This window comes from Oncorhynchus masou, unplaced genomic scaffold (assembly GCF_036934945.1).
Source record: "Oncorhynchus masou masou isolate Uvic2021 unplaced genomic scaffold, UVic_Omas_1.1 unplaced_scaffold_1852, whole genome shotgun sequence".
Taxonomy (NCBI): Eukaryota; Metazoa; Chordata; class Actinopteri; order Salmoniformes; family Salmonidae; genus Oncorhynchus; species Oncorhynchus masou.
The window spans coordinates 14,968-38,366 of record NW_027008361.1 but is presented as its reverse complement, the minus strand read 5'-3'; the positions used below and the strand labels follow the sequence as shown (position 1 = coordinate 38,366).

Here is a 23,399-nt window from a genome sequence, read left to right as displayed (position 1 = left end):
CAACAGTGCAGTTCAAGAAATAGTTAAGAAAATATTTACAAAAACAAAAGTAACACAATAAAATAACAATAACGAGGCTATATACAGGGGGTACCGGTACCGAGTAAATGTGCGGGGGTACAGGTTAGTCGAGGTAATTTGTACATGTGACTATGCATAGACATGAAAACCAGACTGTAGTATATTATTATGTAAATGATGAGAATATTCTATTAACAAGTTCTTATAACAACGTGAACGTCAGATAACAGGGCAACCAATGAAACGAGGCGAGAAAGGTGGTATCAAACCCAGCTTGTCCAATTACAGTCTCGCAAATATCTTCTCCAAACCCCGGAGCACCTAGCAAGGTAAACGGATTCAGCAACACTGGAACTTAGGTCTTCACAGTGTTCTTATATTATTTTCAATTCAGTGCCGTTTTTACCACCATTTGAAACTGGATTCTGTCATATTTGTTCGCATCAATTAACAGAAAAGTTGTCTTCATAAGGTACGTTTGATATTTAATTTAATATAATACGGGGATGTTTCATCCAACAGTAGTTAACTAATGTACGCGGTGTCTTGATGCCAGTGTTCAGCATCACCCAGCAAGACAGGTTTGGTCACCATCGTGCAACGTTTAACCACAATTTAGAGTGACATTAGTTACAAATGTCAATTTCTGCAGAAACATTACATTTAATTCACATTCACGCCACTATTTTTATGACTGTTGTGTTGTCTCGTTATTTTGAAGGTAACAAAATGTCTGCTTTCGTTGCCAGTTTCATTCATCAACAAAATCACGGCGAGGATGACAGACACGGAGATAGAGGGTCCGGGGAGACACAGGAACGGTGATGTGCTCGCAGAATCGGCGGCAAAAAGAGATGATGTGTTTGATGAAACGTACAAAGAGAAAGAAGGTCCTAAACCTTCAATGATAATCGTGTGGAGAAATATCATATTGATGACTTTATTGCACATTGGAGCCGTGTACGGCATCACCCTCGTCCCATCTGCTCATGTTTTGACCTGGGCTTGGTGTAAGTATGATAAAGCTAACCCACTTGTTATTTCAAATGAGTTTTCGTATTCATATTGTTTTTATGGCGTAGTTAATTTTCACCTCGGATTGGGCACACGGCACAGCTGGATTCGCCAGTCTTCAGTGCTGCGTAGCGCAAGCTGCCTGCCTCTTTCTCTCTCCCCTGCTGGTGAACACGGATGGTTGTCATCTCTCTGCAAATGTAATACTATAATAACCAGACATGTAGAAAGTTCTAGAAACAATTGTGTTTATGCATTCATAAAAAAAACTCTTACTCCACATATGATTATTGTATCCCGGAGATGAACTCCAAATGAATGATTCTATGTAAAAGAGACATTCTAATCTGTTGACCCTTCCACTCTGACGGTGTATATTATTATTCACTATCGCTCGTTTATACTCTGTTACGGAATAGCAGACCCTTTTTCTGGATTAGATGGCAAACAAATGAATGAATGTTTTTAGGAAAAACAGAGAGTACAGGACCCATTCTCTGTCACCTGATGCTATTCATGTTTATGGTCGCGTTTCCTCTGTTTATCATGCAAATGATTCTGCGCGAGGAGCTGTTGTCATCTGACCATTGAAATATATTTAGTTCCTCTATCTTCCTTGTTCTCTCTCTTTCCACACAGTTGTGTTTTGCTTTTTAACAAGTGCTTTAGGAGTGACTGCGGGGGCTCATCGGCTATGGAGCCACAGGTCCTACAAGGCCTCGTTACCTCTCAGAATCTTCCTTGCCACTGCCAACTCCATGGCCTTTCAGGTACAGCATGGCTCTTCCCCACTTCACCTTTATTGAACCGGGTTGAACATCAGAAGACAGACAGTAGCGGAACACACACACACACACAAACACCTCTTCCATTGTTATGATGAACAAGCTTTCCCGAAGTATCATTCTGTTAGCCTGGGCAAGCAGACGACCTCATGCACTCGGAATGTGAGCTGCTCATGAGATCAGGCTGTAATGTAGAATGTTCATTCAAATGATGCTAATTTTACAGTGCCTTTGGAAAGGATTCAGAGCCCTTGACTTTATCCACATTTTGTTACGTTACAGCCTCAATCTAAATTAGGATGAAATATATTTGTATACACACAATTACCCAGAATGACAAAGCGAAAACAGGTTTTGAGATATTTTTGCTAATGTATAAAAAATAATTATATATATATATATATATATATATATATATACTTATATATATACTTATATATATACTTATACTTATATATATACTTATACTTATATATATACTTATTTACATAAGTATTCAGACCTTTTGCTATGAGACTCAAAGTTGAGCTCAGGTGCATCCTGTTTCCATTGATCATCCTTGAGACATTTCTACAACTTGATTGAAATCAACCTGTGGTAAATTCAAATTGATTGGACATGATTTGGAAAGACACACACCTGTCTATATAAGGTCCCACAGTTGACAGTGCATGTCAGAGCACAAACCAAGCCATGAGGTCGAAGGAATTGTTCCTTAGAGCTCCGAGACAGGATTGTGTCGAGGCTCCGATCTGGGGAAGGGTACCAAAACATCCCTGCAGCATTGAAGGTCCCCTTAAACACAGTGGCCACCATCACTCTTAAATGGAAGAAGTTTGGAACCAACAAGACTAGTTGTAGCTGGCCTCACGGCCAAACTGAGCAATCGGGGGAGAAGGGCCTTTGGACAGGGCTGTGACGACGAACCTGATGGTTACACTGACAAGAGTTCCAGAGTTCCTCTGTGAAGATGGGACAACCTCAAATCAAATTTTATTTGTCACATACACATGGTTAGCAGATGTTAATGCGAGTGTAGCGAAATGTTTGTGCTTCTAGTTCCGAAAATGCAGTAATAACCAACAAGTAATCTAACTAACAATTCCAAAACTACTGTCTTATACACACACGTGTAAGGGGATACAGAATATGTACATAAAGATATATGAATGAGTGATGGTACAGAGTAGCATAGGCACATAGGTCCTTCCAGAAGGACAACCATCTCTGCAGCACTCCACCAATCAGGCCTTTATGGTAGAGTGGCCAGACGGAAGCCACTCCTCAGTAAAAGCACATGACAGCCTTTGTGCTGTTGTCTGTGCCCAATAATGTTTGTACCATGTTTTGTGCTGCTACCATGTTGTTTGGTCATGTGTTGCTGCCTTGCTATGTTGTTGTCTTAGGTCTCTCTTTATGTAGTGTTGTGTCCTTTTGGTAGGCCGTCATTTTAAATAAGAATTTGTTCTTAACTGACTTGCCTAGTTAAATAAAGGTTAAATACTAAACAAATACATAAAAACAGCCTGCTTGGAGTTTGCCAAAAGGAACCTAAAGACTCAGACCATGAGAAACAAGAATCTATGATGAAACCAAGATTAAACACTTTGGCCTGAATAACGTCTGGAGGAAACCTGGAACCATCCCGACAGTGAAGCATGGTGGTGGCAGCATCATGTCTGGAGGAAACCTGGAACCATCCCTACGGTGAAGCATGGTGGTGGCAGCATCATGTCTGGAGGAAACCTGGAACCATCCCTACGGTGAAGCATGGTGGTGGCAGCATCATGTCTGGAGGAAACCTGGAACCCTCCCTACGGTGAAGCATAGTGGTGGCAGCATCATGTCTGGAGGATACCTGGAACCCTCCCTACGGTGAAGCATGGTGGTGGCAGCATCATGTCTGGAGGAAACCTGGAACCATCCCTACGGTGAAGCATGGTGGTGGCAGCATCATGTCTGGAGGAAACCTGGAACCCTCCCTACGGTGAAGCATAGTGGTGGCAGCATCATGTCTGGAGGATACCTGGAACCCTCCCTACGGTGAAGCATGGTGGTGGCAGCATCATGTCTGGAGGAAACCTGGAACCATCCCTACGGTGAAGCATAATGGTGGCAGCATCATGTCTGGAGGATACCTGGAACCATCCCTACGGTGAAGCATGGTGGTGGCAGCATCATGTCTGGAGGAAACCTGGAACCATCCCTACGGTGAAGCATGGTGGTGGCAGCATCATGTCTGGAGGAAACCTGGAACCATCCCTACGGTGAAGCATAGTGGTGGCAGCATCATGTCTGGAGGATACCTGGAACCATCCCTACGGTGAAGCATAGTGGTGGCAGCATCATGTTGTTGGAATGTTTTTCAGCGGCAGGGACTGGGAGAATCTTCAGGATCGAGGCAGAGATGAACGGAGCAAAGTACAGAGAGGTCCTTGATGAAAATCTGCTCCAGAGCGCTCAGGACCTCAGACTGCGGTGAATGTTCACCTTCCAGCAGGACAATGACCCTAAGAACAGCCAAGACAATGCAGGAATGGCTTCGAGACAAGTCTCTGAATGTCCTTGAGTGGCCCAGCCAGAGCCTAGACTTGAACCCGGATTGAACATCTCTGGAGAGACCTGAAAATAGCTGTGCAGCGACACTCCCTATCCAACCTGACAGAGCTTGAGAGGATCTGCAGAGAAGAATGGGAGAAACTCCCCAAATACAGGTGTGCCAAGCTTGTAGCGTCACACCCAAGACGATTTGAGGCTGTAATCGCTGCCAAAGGTGCTTCAATAAAGTCCAGAGTAAAGGGTCTGAATACTAATGTAAATGTGATATTTCCGTTGTTGTTGTTTTTTCATACATTAGCAAAAATGTTTTGTTTTTTTAATCTATACACTGTATATATATTTTAGCTTTGTCATTATGGGGTATTGTGTGTAGATTGATTAGAATTATTTTTCAAATCAATTTTAAAATAAGATTGTAACCTAACAAACGTTTGGAAGAAGTGAATGAGTCTGAACATTCCCACTGTATATGTCACATGGAATGGATATTTGTCATGTAATTTGAGTTGACAACACAGCAAAGATTGAAAGGTACACTTCCTGTTTGTATTTCCTGGATTGGTATAGTTTGAAGCTAACAACGTTTAGGCCAATGTAATAATTCCATGCAGAAGCGTTTGAAAATAAACAAATTCATTGGACCAGCGCCGCGTTGCTGATTCTACAGGGTTAGCGATTAAAAATGACTGCAAGTGAATTTTAGCCGTACTGAAAGTTCGCCATGAAAGTGGAGAATAAACACAATCGTAGTTAATTTCAGCTAACTACTCAGTAAACACAGAATAACTGTCGTTCTGGTCATTTAAATGTTTTTCAAATGATCCACATCCACTTCATTACTTGATGTCCCGACCGCTGGTCACGTGATCAATGCTCATCCTGTCGAATCAGCACCGGTCCAATGAATTTGTTTCCTTTCGAACGCTCCACATGGGATTATTCCACTGTCTTAACCAGTATATTAACGACCTAGACATGGGTACACTCAAAATGGCTGCCCTAGACATGGGTACACTCAAAATGGCTGCCCTAGACATGGGTACACTCAAAATGGCTGCCCTAGACATGGGTACACTCAAAATGGCTGCCCTAGACATGGGTACACTCAAAATGGCTGCCCTAGACATGGGTACACTCAAAATGGCTGCCCTAGACATGGGTACACTCAAAATGGCTGCCCTAGACATGGGTACACTCAAAATGGCTGCCCTAGACATGGGTACACTCAAAATGGCTGCCAAGTCCACCCATTATGCCATCAGTCCCGTTCTATGGATTCTATGTTTAAATATTTTGTCTTTGTGCCCCCCACTACAGAATGATATCTTTGAATGGGCTCGGGACCACAGAGTTCACCACAAGTTTTCAGAGACCGATGCCGACCCGCACAACGCCGTCCGAGGGTTCTTCTTCGCCCACATCGGTTGGCTCCTGGTGCGTAAACACCCGGACGTCATTGAGAAGGGGAAGAAGCTGGAGCTCAGTGACCTGAAGGCTGACAAGGTCGTCATGTTCCAGAGGAAGTAGGTGTTCCTTCCTGACGATCCATTTCAACCGTATTCCTTGAATTATCTTTTTCATAACTGATCTGTTCACTCCATAATCTGGGAAGACACTCCCCACTAAACCTGTCCTGTTCATCGTTAGATCACCAGCATGACTCCCCACTACACCTGTCCTGTTCATCGTTAGATCACCAGCATGACTCCCCACTACACCTGTCCTGTTCATCGTTAGATCACCAGTATGACTCAGGTTGGAGAAGCCTCTTAACAAAGGTCTATCTGCTGGGTTGGGTCCCGTAGAGAGAGGTCTATCTGCTGGGTTGGGTCCCGTAGAGAGAGGTCTATCTGCTGGGTTCTGTCCCGTAGAGAGAGGTCTATCTGCTGGGTTGGGTCCCGTAGAGAGAGGTATATCTGCTGTGTTTGATCCTGTAGAGAGAGGTCTGTCTGCTGTGTTTGGTCCTGTAGAGAGAGGTCTGTCTGCTGTGTTTGGTCCTGTAGAGAGAGGTCTGTCTGCTGTGTTTGGTCCCGTAGAGAGAGGTCTATCTGCTGGGTTGGGTCCCGTAGAGAGAGGTCTATCTGCTGGGTTGGGTCCCGTAGAGAGAGGTCTATCTGCTGGGTTGGGTCCCGTAGAGAGAGGTCTATCTGCTGGGTTGGGTCCCGTAGAGAGAGGTCTGTCTGCTGTGTTGGGTTCTGTCCCGTAGAGAGAGGTCTGTCTGCTGTGTTGGGTTCTGTCCCGTAGAGAGAGGTCTATCTGCTGTGTTGGGTTCTGTCCCGTAGAGAGAGGTCTATCTGCTGTGTTGGGTTCTGTCCCGTAGAGAGAGGTCTATCTGCTGGGTTGGGTCCTGTAGAGAGAGGTCTGTCTGCTGTGTTTGGTCCTGTAGAGAGAGGTCTGTCTGCTGTGTTTGGTCCTGTAGAGAGAGGTCTGTCTGCTGGGTTGGGTCCTGTAGAGAGAGGTCTATCTGCTGGGTTGGGTCCCGTAGAGAGAGGTCTATCTGCTGGGTTGGGTCCCGTAGAGAGGTCTATCTGCTGGGTTGGGTCCCGTAGAGAGAGGTCTATCTGCTGGGTTGGGTCCCGTAGAGAGGTCTATCTGCTGGGTTGGGTCCCGTAGAGAGAGGTCTGTCTGCTGTGTTGGGTTCTGTCCCGTAGAGAGAGGTCTATCTGCTGGGTTGGGTCCTGTAGAGAGAGGTCTATCTGCTGTGTTGGGTTCTGTCCCGTAGAGAGAGGTCTATCTGCTGTGTTGGGTTCTGTCCCGTAGAGAGAGGTCTATCTGCTGGGTTGGGTCCTGTAGAGAGAGGTCTGTCTGCTGTGTTTGGTCCTGTAGAGAGAGGTCTGTCTGCTGTGTTTGGTCCTGTAGAGAGAGGTCTGTCTGCTGTGTTTGGTCCTGTAGAGAGAGGTCTGTCTGCTGGGTTGGGTCCTGTAGAGAGAGGTCTATCTGCTGGGTTGGGTCCTGTAGAGAGAGGTCTATCTGCTGGGTTGGGTCCTGTAGAGAGAGGTCTATCTGCTGGGTTGGGTCCTGTAGAGAGAGGTCTATCTGCTGGGTTGGGTTCTGTCCCGTAGAGAGAGGTCTGTCTGCTGGGTTGGGTCCCGTCCCGTAGAGAGAGGTCTGTCTGCTGGGTTGGGTCCCGTAGAGAGAGGTCTATCTGCTGGGTTGGGTCCCGTAGAGAGAGGTCTATCTGCTGGGTTGGGTCCCGTAGAGAGAGGTCTATCTGCTGGGTTGGGTCCCGTAGAGAGAGGTCTGTCTGCTGGGTTGGGTCCCGTAGAGAGAGGTCTATCTGCTGGGTTGGCTCCTGTAGAGAGAGGTCTGTCTGCTGGGTTGGCTCCTGTAGAGAGAGGTCTGTCTGCTGGGTTGGCTCCTGTAGAGAGAGGTCTATCTGCTGGGTTGGGTCCTGTAGAGAGAGGTCTATCTGCTGGGTTGGCTCCTGTAGAGAGAGGTCTATCTGCTGGGTTGGCTCCTGTAGAGAGAGGTCTATCTGCTGGGTTGGGTCCTGTACAGAGAGGTCTATCTGCTGGGTTGGGTCCTGTACAGAGAGGTCTATCTGCTGGGTTGGGTCCTGTACAGAGAGGTCTATCTGCTGGGTTGGGTCCTGTACAGAGGTCTATCTGCTGGGTTGGGTCCTGTACAGAGAGGTCTATCTGCTGGGTTGGGTCCTGTACAGAGAGGTCTATCTGCTGGGTTGGGTCCTGTACAGAGAGGTCTATCTGCTGGGTTGGGTCCTGTACAGAGAGGTCTATCTGCTGGGTTGGGTCCTGTACAGAGAGGTCTATCTGCTGGGTTGGGTCCTGTACAGAGAGGTCTATCTGCTGGGTTGGGTCCTGTACAGAGAGTTTTGCTAGACTGACAGACTGATCTGCTGTTTATTTATTTTTTTATTTTACCTTTATTGAACCAGGCAAGTCAGTTAAGAACAAATTCTTATTTTCAATGACGGCCTAGGAACAGTGGGTTAACTGCCTGTTCAGGGGCAGAACGACAGATTTGTACCTTGAGGATATGTTCTCCACAGGTATTACTAGATGTCATAGAGGATATGTCTCTGGTCTTCTCTACAGGTATTACTAGATGTCATAGAGGATATGTCTCTGGTCTTCTCTACAGGTATTACTAGATGTCATAGAGGATATGTCTCTGGTCTTCTCCACAGGTATTACTAGATGTCATAGAGGATATGTCTCTGGTCTTCTCCACAGGTATTACTAGATGTCATAGAGGATATGTCTCTGGTCTTCTCCACTGGTATTACTAGATGTCATAGAGGATATGTCTCTGGTCTTCTCTACAGGTATTACAAGATGTCATAGAGGATATGTCTCTGGTCTTCTCTACAGGTATTACAAGATGTCATAGAGGATATGTCTCTGGTCTTCTCCACTGGTATTACTAGATGTCATAGAGGATATGTCTCTGGTCTTCTCCACGGGTATTACTAGATGTCATAGAGGATATGTCTCTGGTCTCTGGTCTTCTCCACAGGTATTACTAGATGTCATAGAGGATATGTCTCTGGTCTTCTCCACTGGTATTACTAGATGTCATAGAGGATATGTCTCTGGTCTCTGGTCTTCTCCACAGGTATTACTAGATGTCATAGAGGATATGTCTCTGGTCTTCTCCACGGGTATTACTAGATGTCATAGAGGATATGTCTCTGGTCTCTGGTCTTCTCCATAGGTATTACTAGATGTCATAGAGGATATGTCTCTGGTCTTATCCACGGGTATTACTAGATGTCATAGAGGATATGTCTCTGGTCTTCTCCACGGGTATTACTAGATGTCATAGAGGATATGTCTCTGGTCTTCTCCTCAGGTATTACTAGATGTCATAGAGGATATGTCTCTGGTCTTCTCCATAGGTATCACTAGATGTCATAGAGGATATGTCTCTGGTCTTCTCCACAGGTATTACTAGATGTCATAGAGGATATGTCTCTGGTCTTCTCCACGGGTATTACTAGATGTCATAGAGGATATGTCTCTGGTCTTCTCCACAGGTATTACTAGATGTCATAGAGGATATGTCTCTGGTCTCTGGTCTTCTCCATAGGTATTACTAGATGTCATAGAGGATATGTCTCTGGTCTCTGGTCTTCTCCACAGGTATTACTAGATGTCATAGAGGATATGTCTCTGGTCTCTGGTCTTCTCTACAGGTATTACTAGATGTCATAGAGGATATGTCTCTGGTCTCTGGTCTTCTCCACAGGTATTACTAGATGTCATAGAGGATATGTCTCTGGTCTTCTCCACAGGTATTACTAGATGTCATAGAGGATATGTCTCTGGTCTTATCCACGGGTATTACTAGATGTCATAGAGGATATGTCTCTGGTCTTCTCCACAGGTATTACTAGATGTCATAGAGGATATGTCTCTGGTCTCTGGTCTTCTCCATAGGTATTACTAGATGTCATAGAGGATATGTCTCTGGTCTCTGGTCTTCTCCATAGGTATTACTAGATGTCATAGAGGATATGTCTCTGGTCTTCTCCACGGGTATTACTAGATGTCATAGAGGATATGTCTCTGGTCTTCTCCACAGGTATTACTAGATGTCATAGAGGATATGTCTCTGGTCTTCTCCACAGGTATTACTAGATGTCATAGAGGATATGTCTCTGGTCTTATCCACAGGTATTACTAGATGTCATAGAGGATATGTCTCTGGTCTCTGGTCTTCTCCACAGGTATTACTAGATGTCATAGAGGATATGTCTCTGGTCTTCTCCACAGGTATTACTAGATGTCATAGAGGATATGTCTCTGGTCTTCTCCATAGGTATTACTAGATGTCATAGAGGATATGTCTCTGGTCTTCTCCACGGGTATTACTAGATGTCATAGAGGATATGTCTCTGGTCTTCTCCACAGGTATTACTAGATGTCATAGAGGATATGTCTCTGGTCTTCTCCACAGGTATTACTAGATGTCATAGAGGATATGTCTCTGGTCTTATCCACAGGTATTACTAGATGTCATAGAGGATATGTCTCTGGTCTCTGGTCTTCTCCACAGGTATTACTAGATGTCATAGAGGATATGTCTCTGGTCTTCTCCACAGGTATTACTAGATGTCATAGAGGATATGTCTCTGGTCTTCTCCATAGGTATTACTAGATGTCATAGAGGATATGTCTCTGGTCTTCTCCACAGGTATTACTAGATGTCATAGAGGATATGTCTCTGGTCTTCTCCACAGGTATTACTAGATGTCATAGAGGATATGTCTCTGGTCTCTGGTCTTCTCCACAGGTATTACTAGATGTCATAGAGGATATGTCTCTGGTCTTCTCCACAGGTATTACTAGATGTTATAGAGGATATGTCTCTGGTCTTCTCCACAGGTATTACGAGATGTCATAGAGGATATGTCTCTGGTCTTCTCCACAGGTATTACTAGATGTCATAGAGGATATGTCTCTGGTCTTATCCACAGGTATTACTAGATGTCATAGAGGATATGTCTCTGGTCTCTGGTCTTCTCCACAGGTATTACTAGATGTCATAGAGGATATGTCTCTGTTCTTCTCCACAGGTATTACTAGATGTCATAGAGGATATGTCTCTGGTCTTCTCCACAGGTATTACAAGATGTCATAGAGGATATGTCTCTGTTCTTCTCCACAGGTATTACTAGATGTCATAGAGGATATGTCTCTGGTCTCTGGTCTTCTCCACAGGTATTACTAGATGTCATAGAGGATATGTCTCTGGTCTCTGGTCTTCTCCACAGGTGTTACAAGATGTCATAGAGGATATGTCTCTGGTCTTCTCCACAGGTATTACTAGATGTTATAGAGGATATGTCTCTGGTCTCTGGTCTTCTCCACAGGTATTACTAGATGTCATAGAGGATATGTCTCTGGTCTCTGGTCTTCTCCACAGGTATTACTAGATGTCATAGAGGATATGTCTCTGGTCTCTGGTCTTCTCCACAGGTATTACTAGATGTCATAGAGGATATGTCTCTGGTCTTATCCATAGGTATTACTAGATGTCATAGAGGATATGTCTCTGGTCTTCTCCATGGGTATTACTAGATGTCATAGAGGATATGTCTCTGGTCTCTGGTCTTATCCACTGGTATTACTAGATGTCATAGAGGATATGTCTCTCGTCTCTGGTCTTCTCCACAGGTATTACAAGATGTCATAGAGGATATGTCTCTGTTCTTCTCCACAGGTATTACTAGATGTCATAGAGGATATGTCTCTGGTCTTCTCTACAGGTATTACTAGATGTCATAGAGGATATGTCTCTGGTCTCTGGTCTTCTCCACAGGTATTACTAGATGTTATAGAGGATATGTCTCTGGTCTCTGGTCTTCTCCACAGGTATTACTTGATGTCATAGAGGATATGTCTCTGGTCTTCTCCACAGGTATTACTAGATGTCATAGAGGATATGTCTCTGGTCTTATCCACTGGTATTACTAGATGTCATAGAGGATATGTCTCTGGTCTTCTCTACAGGTATTACTAGATGTCATAGAGGATATGTCTCTGGTCTTCTCCACAGGTATTACTAGATGTCATAGAGGATATGTCTCTGGTCTTCTCTACAGGTATTACTAGATGTCATAGAGGATATGTCTCTGGTCTCTGGTCTTCTCTACAGGTATTACTAGATGCCATCGAGGATATGTCTCTGGTCTTATCCATAGGTATTACTAGATGTCATAGAGGATATGTCTCTGGTCTCTGGTCTTCTCTACAGGTATTACTAGATGTCATAGAGGATATGTCTCTGGTCTTCTCCACAGGTATTACTAGATGTCATAGAGGATATGTCTCTGGTCTTCTCTACAGGTATTACTAGATGTCATAGAGGATATGTCTCTGGTCTTCTCCACAGGTATTACTAGATGTCATAGAGGATATGTCTCTGGTCTTCTCCACAGGTATTACTAGATGTCATAGAGGATATGTCTCTGGTCTCTGGTCTTCTCCACAGGTATTACTAGATGTCATAGAGGATATGTCTCTGGTCTTCTCCACAGGTATTACTAGATGTTATAGAGGATATGTCTCTGGTCTTCTCCACAGGTATTACGAGATGTCATAGAGGATATGTCTCTGGTCTTCTCCACAGGTATTACTAGATGTCATAGAGGATATGTCTCTGGTCTTATCCACAGGTATTACTAGATGTCATAGAGGATATGTCTCTGGTCTCTGGTCTTCTCCACAGGTATTACTAGATGTCATAGAGGATATGTCTCTGTTCTTCTCCACAGGTATTACTAGATGTCATAGAGGATATGTTTCTGGTCTTCTCCACAGGTATTACTAGATGTCATAGAGGATATGTCTCTGGTCTTCTCCACAGGTATTACTAGATGTCATAGAGGATATGTCTCTGGTCTCTGGTCTTCTCCACTGGTATTACTAGATGTCATAGAGGATATGTCTCTGTTCTTCTCCACTGGTATTACTAGATGTCATAGAGGATATGTCTCTGGTCTCTGGTCTTCTCCACAGGTATTACAAGATGTCATAGAGGATATGTCTCTGGTCTCTGGTCTTCTCCACTGGTATTACTAGATGTCATAGAGGATATGTCTCTGGTCTTCTCCATAGGTATTACTAGATGTCATAGAGGATATGTCTCTGGTCTTATCCACAGGTATTACTAGATGTCATAGAGGATATGTCTCTGGTCTCTGGTCTTCTCCACAGGTATTACTAGATGTCATAGAGGATATGTCTCTGGTCTTATCCACAGGTATTACTAGATGTCATAGAGGATATGTCTCTGGTCTCTGGTCTTCTCCACAGGTATTACTAGATGTCATAGAGGATATGTCTCTGTTCTTCTCCACAGGTATTACTAGATGTCATAGAGGATATGTCTCTGGTCTTCTCCTCAGGTATTACTAGATGTCATAGAGGATATGTCTCTGGTCTTCTCCACAGGTATTACAAGATGTCATAGAGGATATGTCTCTGGTCTTATCCACAGGTATTACTAGATGTCATAGAGGATATGTCTCTGGTCTCTGGTCTTCTCCACAGGTATTACTAGATGTCATAGAGGATATGTCTCTGGTCTTCTCCACATGTATTACTAGATGTCATAGAGGATATGTCTCTGGTCTCTGGTCTTCTCCACAGGTATTACTAGATGTCATAGAGGATATGTCTCTGGTCTCTGGTCTTCTCCACAGGTGTTACAAGATGTCATAGAGGATATGTCTCTGGTCTTCTCCACAGGTATTACTAGATGTTATAGAGGATATGTCTCTGGTCTCTGGTCTTCTCCACAGGTATTACTAGATGTCATAGAGGATATGTCTCTGGTCTTCTCTACAGGTATTACTAGATGTCATAGAGGATATGTCTCTGGTCTTCTCCACAGGTATTACTAGATGTCATAGAGGATATGTCTCTGGTCTCTGGTCTTATCCACAGGTATTACTAGATGTCATAGAGGATATGTCTCTGGTCTTCTCCACAGGTATTACTAGATGTTATAGAGGATATGTCTCTGGTCTCTGGTCTTCTCCACAGGTATTACTAGATGTCATAGAGGATATGTCTCTGGTCTTATCCATAGGTATTACTAGATGTCATAGAGGATATGTCTCTGGTCTTCTCCATGGGTATTACTAGATGTCATAGAGGATATGTCTCTGGTCTCTGGTCTTATCCACTGGTATTACTAGATGTCATAGAGGATATGTCTCTGGTCGTCTCCACAGGTATTACTAGATGTCATGGAGGATATGTCTCTGGTCTTCTCCACTGTTATTACTAGATGTCATAGAGGATATGTCTCTGGTCTTCTCCACAGGTATTACAAGATGTCATAGAGGATATGTCTCTGTTCTTCTCCACAGGTATTACTAGGTTTCATAGAGGATATGTCTCTGGTCTTCTCCATAGGTATTACTAGATGTCATAGAGGATATGTCTCTGTTCTTCTCCACAGGTATTACTAGATGTCATAGAGGATATGTCTCTGGTCTTCTCTACAGGTATTACTAGATGTCATAGAGGATATGTCTCTGGTCTCTGGTCTTCTCCACAGGTATTACTAGATGTCATAGAGGATATGTCTCTGGTCTTCTCTACAGGTATTACTAGATGTCATAGAGGATATGTCTCTGGTCTCTGGTCTTCTCCACAGGTATTACTAGATGTTATAGAGGATATGTCTCTGGTCTCTGGTCTTCTCCACAGGTATTACTAGATGTCATAGAGGATATGTCTCTGGTCTTCTCCACAGGTATTACAAGATGTCATAGAGGATATGTCTCTGGTGTCTGGTCTTCTCCACTGGTATTACTAGATGTTATAGAGGATATGTCTCTGGTCTCTGGTCTTATCCATAGGTATTACTAGATGTCATAGAGGATATGTCTCTGGTCTTCTCCACAGGTATTACTAGATGTCATAGAGGATATGTCTCTGGTCTTATCCACTGGTATTACTAGATGTCATAGAGGATATGTCTCTGGTCTTCTCTACAGGTATTACTAGATGTCATAGAGGATATGTCTCTGGTCTTCTCCACAGGTATTACTAGATGTCATAGAGGATATGTCTCTGGTCTTCTCCTCAGGTATTACTAGATGTCATAGAGGATATGTCTCTGGTCTCTGGTCTTCTCTACAGGTATTACTAGATGCCATCGAGGATATGTCTCTGGTCTTATCCATAGGTATTACTAGATGTCATAGAGGATATGTCTCTGGTCTCTGGTCTTCTCTACAGGTATTACTAGATGTCATAGAGGATATGTCTCTGGTCTTCTCCACAGGTATTACTAGATGTCATAGAGGATATGTCTCTGGTCTTCTCTACAGGTATTACTAGATGTCATAGAGGATATGTCTCTGGTCTCTGGTCTTCTCTACAGGTATTACTAGATGTCATAGAGGATATGTCTCTGGTCTTCTCTACAGGTATTACTAGATGTCATAGAGGATATGTCTCTGGTCTTCTCTACAGGTATTACTAGATGTCATAGAGGATATGTCTCTGGTCTTCTCTACAGGTATTACTAGATGTTATAGAGGATATGTCTCTGGTCTTCTCTACAGGTATTACTAGATGTCATAGAGGATATGTCTCTGGTCTTCTCCACTGGTATTACTAGATGTTATAGAGGATATGTCTCTGGTCTTCTCCACAGGTATTACTAGATGTTATAGAGGATATGTCTCTGGTCTTCTCCACAGGTATTACTAGATGTTATAGAGGATATGTCTCTGGTCTTCTCCACAGGTATTACTAGATGTTATAGAGGATATGTCTCTGGTCTTCTCTACAGGTATTACTAGATGTCATAGAGGATATGTCTCTGGTCTTCTCCACTGGTATTACTAGATGTCATAGAGGATTGGTCTCTGGTCTTCTCCATAGGTATTACTAGATGTCATAGAGGATATGTCTCTGGTCTTCTCCACAGGTATTACTAGATGTCATAGAGGATATGTCTCTGGTCTTATCCATAGGTATTACTAGATGTCATAGAGGATATGTCTCTGGTCTTCTCCACAGGTATTACTAGATGTCATAGAGGATATGTCTCTGGTCTCTGGTCTTCTCCACATGTATTACTAGATGTTATAGAGGATATGTCTCTGGTCTTCTCCATAGGTATTACTAGATGTTATAGAGGATATGTCTCTGGTCTTCTCCACAGGTATTACTAGATGTCATAGAGGATATGTCTCTGGTCTCTGGTCTTCTCCACAGGTATTACTAGATGTCATAGAGGATATGTCTCTGGTCTCTGGTCTTCTCCACAGGTATTACTAGATGTCATAGAGGATATGTCTCTGGTCTCTGGTCTTATCCACTGGTATTACTAGATGTCATAGAGTATATGTCTCTGTTCTCTGGTCTTATCCACTGGTATTACTAGATGTCATAGAGGATATGTCTCTGGTCTTCTCCACAGGTATTACTAGATGTCATAGAGGATATGTCTCTGGTCTTCTCCACGGGTATTACTAGATGTCATAGAGGATATGTCTCTGGTCTTCTCCACAGGTATTACTAGATGTCATAGAGGATATGTCTCTGGTCTCTGGTCTTCTCCACAGGTATTACTAGATGTCATAGAGGATATGTCTCTGGTCTTCTCCACGGGTATTACTAGATGTCATGGAGGATATGTCTCTGGTCTTCTCCACAGGTATTACTAGATGTCATAGAGGATATGTCTCTGGTCTTCTCCACGGGTATTACTAGATGTCATAGAGGATATGTCTCTGGTCTTCTCTACAGGTATTACTAGATGTCATAGAGGATATGTCTCTGGTCTTCTCCACAGGTATTACTAGATGTCATAGAGGATATGTCTCTGGTCTTCTCCACGGGTATTACTAGATGTCATAGAGGATATGTCTCTGGTCTCTGGTCTTATCCACTGGTATTACTAGATGTCATAGAGGATATGTCTCTGGTCTCTGGTCTTCTCCACAGGTATTACTAGATGTCATAGAGGATATGTCTCTGGTCTCTGGTCTTCTCCACAGGTATTACTAGATGTCATAGAGGATATGTCTCTGGTCTTCTCCATAGGTATTACTAGATGTCATAGAGGATATGTCTCTGGTCTTATCCACTGGTATTACTAGATGTCATAGAGGATATGTCTCTGTTCTTCTCCACAGGTATTACTAGATGTCATAGAGGATATGTCTCTGGTCTCTGGTCTTCTCCACAGGTATTACTAGATGTTATAGAGGATATGTCTCTGGTCTTCTCCATAGGTATTACTAGATGTCATAGAGGATATGTCTCTGGTCTCTGGTCTTCTCCACAGGTATTACTAGATGTCATAGAGGATATGTCTCTGGTCTTATCCATAGGTATTACTAGATGTCATAGAGGATATGTCTCTGGTCTTCTCCACAGGTATTACTAGATGTCATAGAGGATATGTCTCTGGTCTTCTCCTCAGGTATTACTAGATGTCATAGAGGATATGTCTCTGGTCTTCTCCTCAGGTATTACTAGATGTCATAGAGGATATGTCTCTGGTCTTCTCCACAGGTATTACTAGATGTCATAGAGGATATGTCTCTGGTCTTATCCACTGGTATTACTAGATGTCATAGAGGATATGTCTCTGTTCTTCTCCACAGGTATTACTAGATGTCATAGAGGATATGTCTCTGGTCTCTGGTCTTCTCCACAGGTATTACTAGATGTTATAGAGGATATGTCTCTGGTCTTCTCCATAGGTATTACTAGATGTCATAGAGGATATGTCTCTGGTCTCTGGTCTTCTCCACAGGTATTACTAGATGTCATAGAGGATATGTCTCTGGTCTTATCCATAGGTATTACTAGATGTCATAGAGGATATGTCTCTGGTCTTCTCCACAGGTATTACTAGATGTCATAGAGGATATGTCTCTGGTCTTCTCCTCAGGTATTACTAGATGTCATAGAGGATATGTCTCTGGTCTTCTCTACAGGTATTACTAGATGTCATAGAGGATATGTCTCTGGTCTCTGGTCTTCTCCACAGGTATTACTAGATGTCATAGAGGATATGTCTCTGGTCTTCTCCTCAGGTATTACTAGATGTCATAGAGGATATGTCTCTGGTCTTCTCCTCAGGTATTACTAGATGTCATAGAGGATATGTCTCTGGTCTTCTCCACAGGTATTACTAGATGTCATAGAGGATATGTCTCTGGTCTTCTCCACTGGTATTACTAGATGTCATAGAGGATATGTCTCTGGTCTTCTCCACAGGTATTACTAGATGTCATAGAGGATATGTCTCTGGTCTTCTCCACTGGTATTACTAGATGTCATAGAGGATATGTCTCTGGTCTTATCCACAGGTATTACTAGATGTCATAGAGGATATGTCTCTGGTCTTATCCACAGGTATTACAAGATGTCAGTGGTGCTGATGTGCTTCGCCATCCCCATGTTTGTTCCTTGGTGCCTGTGGGGAGAGAGCCTGTGGCTGGGCTACTTCGTGCCGGGTCTGCTGAGGTACACCCTGGTACTGAACGCTACCTGGCTGGTCAACAGTGCTGCCCACATGTGGGGAAACCGGCCCTACGACACCAACATCAACCCCCGAGAGAACAAGTTTGTCACCCTTAGTGCCATAGGTATGTTAGCTTACCTCTTTCAATTTCAAAATATCTTAAGCTCTTTCATTAAGTCGCTCCTTTATAACACGTAGTTATATCGTAGATGACTCTATACTGGGGTCTCCTGAGTGACGTAGTGGTCTAAGGCACTGCATCGCATTGCTAGCTGTGCCGCTAGAGATTCTGGGTTCGAGTCCCAGGCTCTGTCGCGACCGGGAGACCCGTGGGGCAGCGCACAATTGGCCCAGCGTCTTCTGGGTTAGGGGAAGGTTTGGTCGGCAGGGATGTCCTTGTCCCGTCACGCACTAGCGACTCCTGTGGCGGGCCGGACCGGGGCACGCTGACACGGTCACCAGGTGTACGGCGTTTCCTCCGACACATTAGTGCGACTGGCTTCCGGGTTAAGTGGCCGTTGTGTCAAGAAGCAGTGTGGCTTGGTTGGGTTGTGTTTCGGAAGACGCGCGGCTCTCGACCTTCGCCTCTCCTGAGTCCGTACGGGAGTTGCAGCGATGAGACAAGACTGTAACTACCAATTGGATACCATGAAATTGGGGAGAAAACGGGGTAAAAAAAATAAATAATAAATGACTCTATATTACACAATTATCGCAGAACAGAACGAGCATTGACTTCTGTGCTTGTCTGGGTGATATTGAACGTAATATGTTTATTTTTAACATTTATTTTACCCCTTTTTCGCCCCAATTTCGTGGTATCCAATTGTTTTTAGTAGCTACTATCTAGTCTCATCGCTACAACTCCCGTACTACGGGCTCGGGAGAGACGAAGGTTGGAAAGTCATGCGTCCTCAGAAACACAACACCAACCAAGCCTCACTGCTTCTTAACACAGCGCGCATCCAACCCGGAAGCCAGCCTCACTGCTTCTTAACACAGCGCGCATCCAACCCGGAAGCCAGCCGCACCAATGTGTCGGAGGAAACACCGTGCACCCGGCAACCTTGGTTAGCGTGCACTGTGCCCGGCCCGCCACAGGAGTCGCTGGTGCGCGATGAGACGAGGATATCCTGAATGGACAAGTCCTCCCTAACCCGGACGGCGATATGCCAATTGTGCGTCGCCCCACGGACCTCCCGGTCGCGGCCGGTTGCAACAGAGCCTGGGCGCGAACCCAGGGTCTCTGGTGGCACAGCCGGCGCTGCAGTACAGCGCCCTTCACCACTGCGCCACCCGGGAGGCCATGTAATGTGTTTTTAACCTGCTGTCAGTTTACATTGATTCCACCTGTTTGTCAAAGAGATCAAAAGGGGATTGGTTATTCATTGTCGATGAAGAGCAAGTTTATGCAGACCATGAATTTTAGGTTTTTGAGTTGACCGAATATAATTTACATTTACATTTAATATATATTTCTAGTAGCTCTATATCAAACCGTGTGTGGGGTGTTCACATCTTACAAGATATCTTGAATATATGATGGTGTGTAAATAACGGCCAAGGGTTCCTGACTGTGGTTTCCCGTCACTTTCAGGTGAAGGGTTCCATAACTATCACCACACCTTCCCATATGATTATGCATCAAGTGAGTTTGGCTGCAAACTGAACCTGACCACCTGTTTCATCGACTTGATGTGTTTCCTCGGCCTGGCAAAGGACCGCAAGAGAGTGTCCCCCGAAATAGTGCTGGCCCGGGCTCAGCGCACTGGGGACAGAAGCACCCGGAACCGGAGTGGCTAGGAGGTTTTCCCCAATCTCAAAAAGCTCCAAAACAAAACCAATGTAAAAAATATTAAAAAAATACATATATATAAAACCGACAAAAGTTTAGTTTGCAGTGTAATTTTGAGAGATGCTTCTCGATCTTGTAGCTACAGTCACAGCTTCACTCTTCTCCTTTGTGAGCTTTTTACGGATTTCCTAAAGAGTTCTTAAAGATTCATGTTAGCTTTTAAAATAGGGACTTTAAATCACCTTACGTTTTACTGTTTAATTTCTTCTTCGCTGCAGCAAATAGTCTGTTGTGTGAAATGGTACAAATCTGTCTGTTGCCAAAGCTGGTGTGCTGCCATTGGTCGAGCCTCCCTCAGTAGGCTGGAGAGGTGTTCATGAGCTGTGAATGCTTCTTCTACTGCAATGTTACATTGATGTTGCAAAGGCAATCAATCCAGAGTTTCTCTTGAATACTGCTGTCAAGTATTAAAGGAGAGATTGGAAAAATAAGAAAGCTTTAAAAAAAAAAAAAAAAAAAACATTTTAAACTTGTTTGTTGTGACACCTTTTTAAATCTCCCGTCTTGAAGTGAAACTGTCAGTTGTGTCCATAGCTTTCATGTAATGTGGGTCATGCAACCAAAACAGATACTTTTCTATTCTTAAAGTAACTGTCCAGTGAAAGTCTCACTTTTAAAAGGTCATATTCTGTTTACTCAAACCCAAATAATGTTGCGGACTCGTCCTATACTTGTATTTTTGGCCAAAACATAAATTGGGAGGAAGAAGAAAAAAAAACACTTCAAAAACTCCAATTCAAACTTATATCTCAAACAGACGGTTTAAAAAAGGCTTGCTATTTCCTCATAGAGTATGAAGTGCTGGCCAATCAGCGGTTTACTCACATGAATATTTGTAATGACCGGTAGACACGCCCACACCATTCCAACACAGAAAAGCTGCTTTTGAACAGACTTCCTTTTTAAATTGGAAAGAAAACTATTTCATATTTCATAAACATTTGGAAGTTACTTTAATACTCAGTGATTTACTGGATATTAATGAAGAATAGAGTACTGAAACGTGGAAAACCATGTTCCATTTCATAGAGTATATGAGATTTATTAGGTTTCAACTGACTTGGTTGTTATTCAACATTTGTTACAGTTTACAGCACAGTGTTTAAATGATACGGAAGGAGTCTTACTCTATTGAGAGGGGTCACAGTGGAGCTGGATAAATGACAGGGGTCACAGTGGAGCTGGATAAATGAGAGGGGTCGCAGTAGAACTGGATAAATGAGAGGGGTCACAGTGGAGCTGGATAAATGAGAGGGGTCGCAGTGGAACTGGATAAATGAGAGGGGTCACAGTGGAGCTGGATAAATGAGAGGGGTCGCAGTGGAGCTGGATAAATGAGAGGGGTCACAGTGGAGCTGGATAAATGAGAGGGGTCACAGTGGAACTGGATAAATGAGAGGGTCACAGTGGAGCTGGATAAATGAGAGGGGTCACAGTGGAGCTGGATAAATGAGAGGGGTCACAGTGGAGCTGGATAAATGAGAGGGGTCACAGTGGAGCTGGATAAATGAGAGGGTCACAGTGGAGCTGGATAAATGAGAGGGGTCACAGTGGAGCTGGATAAATGAGAGGGTCAGAGTAGAACTGGATAAATGAGAGGGGTCACAGTGGAGCTGGATAAATGAGAGGGGTCACAGTGGAGCTGGATAAATGAGAGGGGTCACAGTGGAGCTGGATAAATGAGAGGGGTCACAGTGGAGCTGGATAAATGAGAGGGGTCACAGTGGAGCTGGATAAATGAGAGGGTCACAGTGGAGCTGGATAAATGAGAGGGGTCACAGTGGAGCTGGATAAATGAGAGGGGTCACAGTGGAGCTGGATAAATGAGAGGGGTCACAAGCTGGATAAATGAGAGGGGTCACAGTGGAGCTGGATAAATGAGAGGGGTCACAGTGGAACTGGATAAATGAGAGGGTCACAGTGGAGCTGGATAAATGAGAGGGGTCACAGTGGAACTGGATAAATGAGAGGGGTCACAGTGGAGCTGGATAAATGAGAGGGGTCACAGTGGAGCTGGATAAATGAGAGGGTCACAGTGGAGCTGGATAAATGAGAGGGGTCACAGTGGAGCTGGATAAATGAGAGGGGTCACAGTGGAGCTGGATAAATGAGAGGGGTCACAGTGGAGCTGGATAAATGAGAGTGGGTCACAGTGGAACTGGATAAATGAGAGGGGTCACAGTGGAGCTGGATAAATGAGAGGGGTCACAGTGGAGCTGGATAAATGAGAGGGGTCACAGTGGAGCTGGATAAAAGAGGGGTCACAGTGGAGCTGGATAAATGAAGGGTCACAGTGGAGCTGGATAAATGAGAGGGGTCACAGTGGAGCTGGATAAATGAAGGGGTCACAGTGGAGCTGGATAAATGAGAGGGGTCACAGTGGAACTGGATAAAGCACAGGCATCGGTAATGTCACAAAAAGAGATTTTATACATCTTAGAAAACAAATGAAGAATACATGCTCCCCCTCCCTAGATTGTCAAGCAGGTTAGAGCTATACAAAAAAAAACATATATAGTACAAAATATATTTTTATGTGCTGTTGCTTATAGAAGCAGAGCTGATTAACCACATCTGGGGACCAAGGCAAGAGTATTTTTGAAGCCCCCCCCCCCCCCTCATGGCAGTGGAGCAAGACATTTTTTTTAAAGCTAACTTCCTGCCATTGTACACATTTAGCCATGGGGCAGAGATAAAAAATGTTCCGTTTTAAAGCTAATTTCCCAGTTGGTAATCCGGCCATGAATAGGAAACAGTCCTCTGTCTATGCCATGACCACTCTACTGTAGGCTGTATGTTCTTTTTACCACCTATTTGTAGTATACAGCACTTTTTAATTGCATTGACAAAAAGACAACTCAATAAAAAAAATGATTTGTTGATAAAAGTAAACTAGTAAAAGGTGAATGTAAAATGTAGTTGTTAGGATTATGGCCATAAAATGTACTTCTGAATCCCTGAAGAGGGACCTGCAGTATTTATTTTTCCCTTTATTTAACTAGGCAAGTCAGTTAAGAATACATTCTTATTTTCAATGGCCTGGGAACAGTGGGGTTAACTGGTCTAGGAACAGTGGGTTAACTGGTCTAGGAACAGTGGGGTTAACTGGTCTCGGAACAGTGGGTTAACTGGTCTCGGAACAGTGGGTTAACTGGTCTAGGAACAGTGGGTTAACTGGTCTAGGAACAGTGGGTTAA

General features: G+C 43.8%; 1 protein-coding gene across 1 annotated transcript; it reads left to right on the top strand.

Annotated features, from left to right (window-relative positions):
- Positions 1–334: 334 nt before the first annotated feature.
- LOC135532445 (acyl-CoA desaturase-like) lies at positions 335–21,597 on the top strand. The gene is made up of 6 exons (XM_064959952.1): positions 335–493; positions 771–1,031; positions 1,675–1,805; positions 5,697–5,902; positions 18,239–18,471; positions 19,945–21,597. The coding sequence occupies exons 2-6, from the start codon at positions 800–802 to the stop codon at positions 20,148–20,150; spliced, it is 1,008 nt and encodes a 335-aa protein (XP_064816024.1). The 5' UTR covers positions 335–493; positions 771–799; the 3' UTR covers positions 20,151–21,597.
- Positions 21,598–23,399: the final 1,802 nt, after the last annotated feature.

What these genes read in the sequence shown, in the direction of transcription:
- LOC135532445 (XM_064959952.1), top strand. Translation starts at nt 800, where the DNA reads ATGACAGACACGGAGATAGAGGGTCCGGGGAGACACAGGAACGGTGAT. An exon ending in GTCGTCATGTTCCAGAGGAA is followed by an intron (nt 5,903 to 18,238) that starts GTAGGTGTTCCT and finishes TCTTATCCACAG; the next exon opens with GTATTACAAGATGTCAGTGG. An exon ending in TGTCACCCTTAGTGCCATAG is followed by an intron (nt 18,472 to 19,944) that starts GTATGTTAGCTT and finishes CGTCACTTTCAG; the next exon opens with GTGAAGGGTTCCATAACTAT.